The 10129-nt window shown below is 42.9% G+C and overlaps 1 protein-coding gene across 2 annotated transcripts; it reads left to right on the top strand.

The window, feature by feature from the left end:
- Nucleotides 1-1563: 1563 nt before the first annotated feature.
- LOC307091440 (SLAM family member 9-like) lies at nt 1564-8776 on the top strand. Of its 2 annotated transcripts, XM_079758417.1 has the most exons (8): nt 1564-1905; nt 2648-2854; nt 3142-3252; nt 3931-4200; nt 5171-5284; nt 6658-6691; nt 7604-7643; nt 7758-7782. In XM_079758417.1, the coding sequence occupies exons 1-7, from the start codon at nt 1869-1871 to the stop codon at nt 7605-7607; spliced, it is 777 nt and encodes a 258-aa protein (XP_079614543.1). In that variant the 5' UTR covers nt 1564-1868; the 3' UTR covers nt 7608-7643; nt 7758-7782. The 2 variants fall into 2 exon arrangements, with proteins under 2 accessions (XP_079614543.1, XP_079614542.1); XM_079758416.1 differs by lacking the exon at nt 6658-6691 and having other exon boundaries at nt 7758-8776.
- The last annotated feature ends 1353 nt before the right edge of the window (nt 8777-10129 follow it).

The following is a 10129-nucleotide window of genomic DNA, read 5'->3' as shown; positions in this document are numbered from 1 at the left end:
TTCGGTTGCTAAGCGACGTCATCGTCTTTGGTGACTATTTCGATGCTGATCAACACTACGGCCTACGGCTTATTTTCCCAATAATGACCGGCATTATATACATTATCCCGTACTTATTACACGGCTCTTCTCAATGCTGTAGACTGCTCCATTCACTTGCATGGGCCTTCCTAAAAAAATGTGTTTATTACACGGGTCTTCTCAATGCAGTGGAATGCTCACGTCCACCATATTTGACCGCTGTTAAGGAAAGTGTTGTTTTTTTTGCCTCTGATTCATGTCATCTGTTTCACTCTGCAGTCCGGTAACTTATCAACCCCAGCGTATTCGGTTGCTAAGCTTTGGTGAACTATTTCTCTGCTGATCAACGTTACGAATGATAACAAATACATTGGTAAAAGACACACTGTGAGAAGTTATTTTTTCGATTTGGCAAGTAGCCATTACTAATAATACCAATACTCTTTGGCTGGGATGATGAGGCATCAGACAATCAAGTCAGTTTAGCCTGAATACATTGGTTAAAAGCACCAGAGCAGGTTGCTAGTACCATGGACACTATCAGAACGATAACCTGTTGAACTAAATGGATTTGGTAGGCTACACCAAGGGATGCATCTGCAGACCACTGCCACATAAATAAAGGTAAGAAGCGATATTTATTGCTTAAGATTTGCTGGTGCTGTGGCGAGGTCTTTTTTGTTTTTTGCCCTCAAGTGGTCGGCTGTTTTAACTTGCAATTGATAGTCGGTGGAGTCAGTCTCTTGTTGAAACAAAGTGACTTTTGGTCATTCTTGCTTTGCTTGAATTCTGGAATAATTGTGTGTGTGTGTGGGGGGGTTGGGGGGTGCATGAGTTTTGGTCAGAATGCCTGATGTAGGCTAGTTTTGATGGAATGCATGTTGTGAATTGAGAACAGCCAGCTCATGATGTGATACATCGTTCAACTGTGCAACAAACATTTTTTTCTTTTCGACTTTTGTAGTGCTGTGTGTAGCCACACGTTTGGCCCTTCTGAACATAAACACGCAGTTGATTTCCTTTCCTAGCCCCTCTTGTTTATGTTGTTAGCTTAGCCATGTCATGTCACGGTGTCAACATTGGATACATGGAGCAGAACATAGAGGGTCATATGTGCGATGCTTCTGGGAAACGTTTTCTTCATAAAACGTGGCAGACAGATTTTGTATACATTTTATTTCTTAGTAATTAGCTACATGTGTATGCCGTCTTTCAGAACCTTTCATTACCGGCACTAAAGAGAGAAAAAAGAGTGCATCCTCATTGTACCCAGCACTTCTGAAAGTGCACTTCTGATTGTGCCTCTGTCTCCAGCACATTTTAAACCAAACTGACGCCCATGGCTGTGCGATTGGATGCATTAACTGCCGAGGAGTGAAGCCGGGGTTATGTTTTTACCGGATCCCATCCAAAAAGGAGAAAACTGTATTATTGTCTATAAGATTAGATTTCACATTCTGAACATTGGCTTGTCATTGGGCAAAAATCTGTTTATTGTCGTGTTCTTGAAGAAAGTAGTTCAATCCGGGTCGCTTTTAACTCACTTTATTTGTTAAAGTATTTTGGTATGGTTACTATGAAACAAAAGAAGGGAATTGTATTTAACACGCGTGGAGAGAAATACCGCAAAACTATCTTACAGCTCTCAACTGGTCTGCCCTATGTCTCTGACCTCATCTGACTCCCGCTCCCCGTTTGTATCAAGGTGCTGCTGTCTGTAGCTGGAGTAGTTATTGCAGCTTATGTTGGTCCTGCTCCCCTTGTGACTGTGTGGGAAGCTAATGTGTATAAAACACGTAACATAAATAAAGGAAGAGAAGGCTCAGTTGTCAGTTGAACCTCCAGCTATGTGGCTTCTACTTCTCTTTTTCCAACTGCTCCGAGGTAAGTTTTTTTCTTTAACTCAAATTGAAGGATTCTGTTCATGTTCTGGTCATGGTCCACGTTAAGGCTGAACATTGTTCAGTTCAATGAAATCTAATTTGGGGGTGTTGTGTACAATTCTGTCTGATGGGCAAATCATCTACCTTTTTATTACGTACCCAAAACCTTTTGTTACTGTTACTAAAATACATGGTTAGGGTTCAAGTAAACCGACGATTGAGGGCTTAGCTTCTCAGACATAGTGTAACACCACTGCATGTGGCACTTCCCCTCCTTAAAACACACTTTTCCTTCGGGGGGGACGGGGTTATCGTCGAATGCGGAGGCTTCACTTACACATTAATATGTGGTAGGAAGGACTTACACCCAAAGCACTGGAGACGTTCAGATTATCAAGGAACTAAATAATTACCATAGGAATTGATTATTATTAATTAAAAGAAATATATATATATATACACACATAAAATATCAGCCCCTAGAGCGGGCTGTTCTACTACTTTTGACAACTTGGGGTGCTTGTCCTTTAACTTATTGAATTAAATTCATTCCACCCAAGGAGTTTTGCCAAACGTATAAGCCGTATGTATTTTACCCTGCGCCATGCCGCCCACTTGGCCAGGCCACCGCTGAAGATGACGGGTTTCATCAATGCATTTCAAAAACCAGTGTGTCCAGGGACTTGACTTGTGAGCAGGTAAAGAGCTACAAAAACCGATGGGCTTGTGGCATGTTCTTCTAGTGGTGGGATCGAACCAGCAGGTCCTTGGCTTTCTCGGAGAAAGCGTGACCCTGTCCCCTGCCCTAGATGTGACCCAGCGGAACATATCCTCCATCAAATGGCTCATCCTGTCCAACGACACATGGATCGCGACCTACCAACGCGGGAAAACCAAGACCGACCATTTCTGGCGGTACAGGGGAAGGCTCCACCTCGACATCTCGTCAGGTGATTGTGTGTGTGTGTGTGTGTGTGTGTACAGTATATCTCAAATGGTAGCACAGGGCTTGACCCTCTTAAGGTTACAGATTTGATTCCGATTAAGAATATATGCACAGACAGTGAAACGTATCACAATGTTATTTTGATCAACTTTTCATACAGGCGTCCACCAAATTGCTTATATTATACATTAAAGTCACAAAGGAAATAAATTGCATTCATTATAACAGGCGTGGCTCATCCATCACCTTGATGTTGTGTTTGCTTTTGTTTTCCTGCTCTGTTGATACCAGGTGACCTGATGATCAAAAATCTGACCAGAAAGGATGCCATGAAGTACGTTTTGGAAGTGGGGTTCCAAGGAGATGGTGAAATCAGCCACAAGTTCGTCCTCAGAGTTGAACGTAAGAGTGACTTTACTTTACTTCACCGTATTTACAATTGTAGTGTCTTGGGCTGCCAACAGGTACTGGGTTTGAACCCAATGTTGTTGGCACCCATAAGCAAGAGAGCTAACTCCTAAGGGCCTGTGTCCCCATTGCGTTTTTTCGGAACAATTTTTTTTAACCGTTCCCAATGAGGAGAGGGCGTATGTGGAAGCCTCAAGAAAATACCCTGCACCCAGCATCTTCTTTCAGAGCGCTCCGCCTTAACTGTGCGGCCGCTCTCAGTGCCTATCTTAACCGCTCCCATATCTCAACTTTGCAGCAAGGCGTCGTCGTCACTGTCGTGGGTTTTCAGGCAACCAATCATATATAAGATGTGGTGGGACTCGTCACCCTTGTGATCAAGAAAATGGAGGAGATACTTGTTCTTGCCGTTTCAGTCTATGCAGAAATTTATGATCTGTCAAATATAGATAATAATAAGCAAACTTTTCCGCCAGAAGAAAAATCTTATGTGGACACCGGACCTAACTGGTCTAGTCCTAAATGCCCGTTGGATAAAAGCTAAACGACCTCATAGTTACATGAGTTACAATAACCGACATTTTAGTTGTATCTTTGGAAGGATGTGGCGGTTCAAGAGCAAAATCTCAGTAGAAAACGTTCCTGTAAACGGCATGTTCCCTCTGTGTGCAGAACGCCTCGCGCAGCCCCGGGTCACCAAGCACCAAGGCTGGTCAGAGGACGGCAGCTGCATGGTGACACTCCAGTGCTCCTCGCCGAACCCTTCCGTGAACTTCACCTGGAGCGCCACGCCTCTCGCCACGATCCTGATTGAGGGGTTCCGTGCGAATACCACCTTCCTCCTGGCCTCCATGGGAGCGGACCAAGTGGTCAACTTCACCTGCAACACCGCCACAGTGCTGGAGTCCGCCAGGGACACTCTTAATGTTGAGTGTGTTCGCAGTAAGGCCGCCCCATTTTTAAATAGGATCTCAGTGTTCATTTTGGACAAGTATAGAAAAATAACGTACCTGAGATGTGTCAAGTGGGGAAATGGATGACTCTTCAGAAAACAGAAGTTAAACTGAAACAGTTTGAGGGAGGAACGATCACAAGTTCTCCAAGCACTTAGAGGAACTCATGACTTCTTGGAAAGGGGCTCAGTGTTTTGGTTACGCCCACTCGTTTAGTTCCCCTAAGTGTCCGTTCCAATGCATGGACCTTTGTAGCAGCTACCCAACTGAGTTCAAATGTGTCGATATTAGTATATTATTAGTATATTATTCTGTCTGCTCTGAATGTTTTTTTTTTTAAATGGAGCTGTTTATATGTTGTGGCTGTGTCGAGTTCTACTCACGTCATATCCCGCCTTAAACGTATCCAATCAATCAGCGTCGACTAGTTAGGAGCTGCTCAGAAAGCTCCTTCCCAGAGGCAGGTACTATCTGAGCCGCTAACTGAGCTGCTAAACGGTGAAGTTGGGCGGATCCTCTCCCCCAAGACACACCTGTAACGGGGGGGCTTGGGGGGTGGGGAGCCACTTTTTATGTATTAGGTAAAAACATCTAATTTGCCGAAATTGAGTGATCGGTTATACAATTAAGAAATAACAACGGTGGGCCTCTTCATAACTAATTTATATATTTTTGTATCTCAATAATGTAATAATTCTTTTTTTTTTTTTACAAAACTCAATTTTTGGTGCCCCCCCAGGGACTTGGTGCCCTACCCACTCTGCGTGCTCCGCGTATAGGGAGCAGTGGGCCTGCTCAGTCGGAAACTATTGTGTCCGCATCTAGCCACTACAATGAGTAGCTTTCACATGAAATGTAAGCGCCTTCTGAGACCTCAACTTGGTCCCATTTGTGGGTGAAAACGCTTTTTGACTCTGCTTCTCTAACCTGTCTCTCTCTCGTTCTCAACCCGTCTAAAGAGCCAATCCCAAAGCCCACCCCGCACCCTTCCCATTGTCCTCACTTTGGTTATGGTGTTCTCCTCGGGACCTGCCTTGGTGTTCTGCTTACCGTGATAACGTATATCCTCAGAGGTGAGTGTGAAGACAATAAGTCATATGGGATTGTTTGTTGTGGAATTAAAAGAAAAAGAACAGTCAAGCCCCACATATCTAATTTAAGAACAGGAAAGGAGGCGTAACTCCGCCCCACACATTTTCTTGTTTTTGGCCCAAGTACTGTCGCCTCCCCCCAGAAGTAGGACCGCTGAATCTTAGATAAGGATTACGCAAATTCAAAAATGAGTCTGAACGTAAACCACTATTTACGATATAACCTGTAGATTACATCTTCCCCGAATGGGGTGTTACCTCCTTCTTCCTACGGTTGACATGACGTTTTAAAAGAAGAAACATTTTGAAATGAGGTAATAAGCCGCTGTCTGTGTCAGCAGCTTGACCTGACTCAGGGAAATACTAAATGTCCCATGAGATACCACAAGGTGTGGTGTGGTTAGCCGTTACAAGCCGTTTTGAAAGTCACAGGTGGGCGTGTCCACCTAGATGTGTGCTGGATAGATCAGTCTACCAGCCTACCCAGTGGACTGTAGCAAACGTTGCTCATCTATCAGTCACACATCTAGGTGGACACTCCCACCTGTGATGTCATAAGAGACAAAATTGCTTGTTACGGCTAATCACAGCATACCTGGTGGCATGTCATGGCACCTTTAAGCGACAACATAATTTACGTCATTTACAATGAAATTTTAGTTTCAAAGTAGCTAGTTACAACGTACTATTCGGTGTATACTTTACACTTGCACTTACGATCAGACTGACACTAGTTGCGACAGGTTGCATATTTTTAAACTAGCTATTAGAAGCCCTAATGTCTTTGTTAAACTTGTGTTATCATTTTGTTACTGCAGAAAGAATTGAAGATTGTATTTATCTCACCGGTAAAAAATATTACCGTAACCGGTAATATTTTTCCCTTCTGTAAATGAAGTTGCATATTATTAATTACTTAAAAATCACACTATTCTTTCTATTTTTCAGATAAGTGATATGCAACAAACAAACCATATTCTTCTCTAATATGTATTCTGGCATACAGAGGGGTTTAGATGGACGGTCCGTTGTCTCAATTGGCTCACTGATTATGTGGCTTAACCTGATCTAAATAACCCTTTCGGTATTTAACCCTTCAAATGGAGCACCACTTCCCTCACAGAGAATATAATCTCTGAAAACAAATGTGTCCACATGAAGATTGTGGTATTTGAAGCATTCTGGTCTCGGCAGGCATGGCGTTATGGGTGGGCCGGACCGACCTAGGACCACCCATTGTTCAACAGGCCCACCCAAAACTTTTCTTGAAAAAAAAAAAAACATTCTGAAATGCTTTATTTTTGCAACGCAGCAATCTTTGTTGATATTGATGCTTGATCCGATTTGCGTTAAAGGGCTGTTATCTTCATGGATGACCGTGAAATCGCGGTAGGCTATTGTATTAGTTATTATCTCATAGTAGCCTAGGCTACAATTGAATGCATCTTCTTTGTATAATAATAAGCCAAGCTCAGTCTGTTGCTAATGATATCGAAATATTGTTGAAAACTTAAAACAATTAAACAGAATTCTAAAATAGACGGCCCCATGTTATACAAGCATAACTAAACTATGTGGGAAATATTCGATTCCTGCCCACTTGTACAGTCTATAGGCCTAAGGAGCGATCGAGGATAGGTCCGTCCTATGCACCGAAACTTTCTACAATGCAACAAAATATTTAAAGAGCTTCAAGCTATTATGCACAGATAATATAACAGTATATTAGTCAGTCATTTGTATTAGGTTAAACAAGGATTTGATAACGTTTTTAATTTAAGGACCACCCACAATTAGTGTGGCCCATGCACAACTGGAATCCTGGCGCCGTGCCTGGGTCTCGCTTTGTAGTCTGAGTAATCTTGACCAATCAAGGTCGAGCATGCCGTGGTTGCATGCAGATAAACTGTCCGTGTGGAGAGCAACAATCCCGGGTCCCATCGGCAAGCGCTGACGACAATTGCGCTTTTTTCTTTGCCTTGATATCGTTCTATAGAGACTAGTCGAGATAACGATGTTAACATCACTAAAAGAGGTTACATTGAGGTAGTTGTGATGCATCTTAAGTTACTACAATTTCAGTTTCAACCTAGCTAGTTACAGCGTAGGATTTAGTGTCAACTTTGCGCTTGAACTTAGGAACAGGTTTACTGTGGAGAGGCTGCGAGAGGCTAACTATTACAAGACATTTATCGACATCAGAGGGTGTCCATACAGGTTTGATGGTGACATCAGCCAAGCGGTTAGATTGCGGTGTGTTCTAAATGACACAAAGTCACGCTTTTTTCTATTTTTTTCCAGGTAAACGAGGCCTATGTATTCAACCACCGGTGACACAGAGGTTGGTTTCAATATTTGGGCCTGGCCTTTTGACCCTGCATATGTTTCTCTCCCAAATGAATGAATGAATAGAATCCACAGCTAAATGATTTGCGTTTCACTTTCTTTTTTTTAGCACATCTGTGGCGACCGAAGAGAACAAGACTTTATGAATGAAGGATCCAGTATGGACAAATGTTTTATTTAAACCTTCTGCTCCTACTGTTGGTTGATTTGTTAATATATTAAACAGTGTGATATGCGAACTTGATCGCAAGCAGGACGGAATTCTTGGACTTTTTCGCAAGATGGATACCATTCTGGAGAAGTTGGTATAGGCTTAAACGGGCCACCGAAATTCGGCTACTTGGAATTTGGAATATGGAGTACCAGAGAGACTTAAGGCAGGCGAAAATTGCAGAGTCGGCCTTACCCAAAGCAATCGTTATTTTCATTCGGCTCCTCCACATCGGCCTTGGAAGGCCGATATCTCTCCACTCTCCTGGTTGCTATGCAGACAGACGCTCTGCCCCCAACCCCCAACCCTCCTCCTCCCGTGAACTTTGTCTCCGGATCAGAACTCTTCGTGGTCGTCTCCACGGCAACGGTTGTGTCCTCGTCACCAGCATCAGACGGGAGAGGCACTGTTGAGTCTGGGTGGGGATGGAGTCGTTGGGCTCACACACATACACACACACACAAAGACACATAACACACACACACCCCCTGGACTCAACGCCTTCTGGACCCCCGCCCCCTCTCCGTCCCTCGTCACAGTTCAGTGTGCCGTAAGCGATGCAACGCGCCTGCTGGCTGCGTCCCCCCCCCGGTGTCTGAGCTGGGACACCTCCCCTCCCCGACACCCTTCCCCCCTCCCACATGTGTTTGTGATGTTTTTAATATGTTGCTTATGTGCTGAGGTGTTTTTTTCCTAATCTCTACACTGTGCCCCCCTTAGAGGAGCCTAGTTTGGGAATTACCTTTTTTTTTTCACTCGTTTTCCCTCGTTTTCCTTTTCTTATCTAATAATGAGGGAGCGCATGCGCCCCGACAGTCTTCTCCGTCCTGTCTCCCCACACTGTCTTTTTTATGTTTCTTGGACGGGATGTAACTGGCAATTTCGATGCTCTGTACTTGTGACATGTGCAATGACAATAAAGTCTTACTTACTTACTTACTAGTGTTAATTCGTTTTTTTGTTCTAAAGGCTTTTGTGTGCTTGTTAATTTGTATTTTACTCTGGGGATGGGTTTCTTAAGGTGGTCCGGTGAGGAGCTGCTCAGAGATCCTGGGTTTTGGTTGGCCGAGACGGGTTCTTGGATTCCTTCATTTAATTTAATTTTCAAAATAGTGTGGACTTTGGATTTGTGTGACCTTTTCATTGCATCTTTTTTTCCAACTCTCTGAAACCAAATGGTAAGAATCCTTTGTTCAAAAATATTTGTTTCCTAGATCTCTCCCGATTTATTACAGCAATTATCATCAAGATGCAAATGGTTCAACAAGCTTAAAGGGATAGAGATATCTGTAAGTGGGCCTTTGACTGTTTTACCCAGATTCTGACATGTTGCTTAATTTCAAATTCTTCACTGTGCGCCCAGAATGGGAGTGTGCGAGAGGCATTCGATTTAAGCCATTTTCCCTCACATGAACAGGAGCTAGGCTACTGTATCTCTGCAAGTCAATGAAAGATGCTACCGCCACCTTCTGGAAAGAAGATGATGCGTTTGGATTTAAACCAAGTCTGAATCTGGGAGAAGCAGGCAATGTCATGAAAAATTGTGTATAAAGTCAACTTGATGCTTAAAATAATAATTGTCTCAAGCATTTAGGCAATTTAAGCATGTTTGTCAGCAGTTTGAATACTCACAAATGTTATTTGTGGGTGATGTTTCCCAAATGCTAATCTTATCAACAATCTGTATATAGACTAGAGAATAGTTAGAAAATACAAATCTGTTTAATGATCTGTACACACAAATCTTAAGCATTTGGTTTTAGGAAACTGCAATCGCATTTGGCGTTGTATATTAGGACGTCTTCTGCACCAGGGACCACCTTGAGCCAGCAGCAGCTCTGGGGGTCTTCTGGTAGGAGGGAGGGTCCATAAGGCGGCTTTGCTGAACGGTGTAATAGATGGTGTTTCAAATGCTCTGTTGGGGAGAGAAGAGTAAACGCAGTATAGGGCTCCTAAAACGATTTAATACAAAACCAAAGCTGCAAAATATGGTGTTAAATTATATGGATGACTCAATGCAATTTCTAATTTCAGAATGAAACATATTTGAATTGCAATCCTTAATATATATGCATTGATCTGTAAAAAATATGCCTTATTTTACATATTTTGTAGTAACTTTTTTTATCTCTTCCTGTGTACTCCCTGGACATGTGTACCACTATGCACGCTTTGCCTTTTCTCAGGACTGAATTCTCCACGAGTGGTGGTGACTAGTTCAAATAACATTACCATCGTCGTTTAAGGAAACCTTGAAAGTATTACATGAC

The sequence above is a fragment of the Pollachius pollachius genome, assembly GCF_949987615.1.
Source record: "Pollachius pollachius genome assembly, chromosome: 20".
Lineage (NCBI taxonomy): Eukaryota > Metazoa > Chordata > Actinopteri > Gadiformes > Gadidae > Pollachius > Pollachius pollachius.
This window is presented reverse-complemented; position numbering and strand designations above follow the sequence as displayed.

Excerpts from the sequence above, each read along its gene's own strand:
- LOC307091440 (XM_079758416.1), top strand. The coding sequence starts at position 1,869 with ATGTGGCTTCTACTTCTCTTTTTCCAACTGCTCCGAG. Across the intron at positions 1,906-2,647 it reads CTTTTTCCAACTGCTCCGAG|TGGTGGGATCGAACCAGCAG; the intron begins GTAAGTTTTTTT and ends ATGTTCTTCTAG. Across the intron at positions 3,253-3,930 it reads GTTCGTCCTCAGAGTTGAAC|AACGCCTCGCGCAGCCCCGG; the intron begins GTAAGAGTGACT and ends CTCTGTGTGCAG.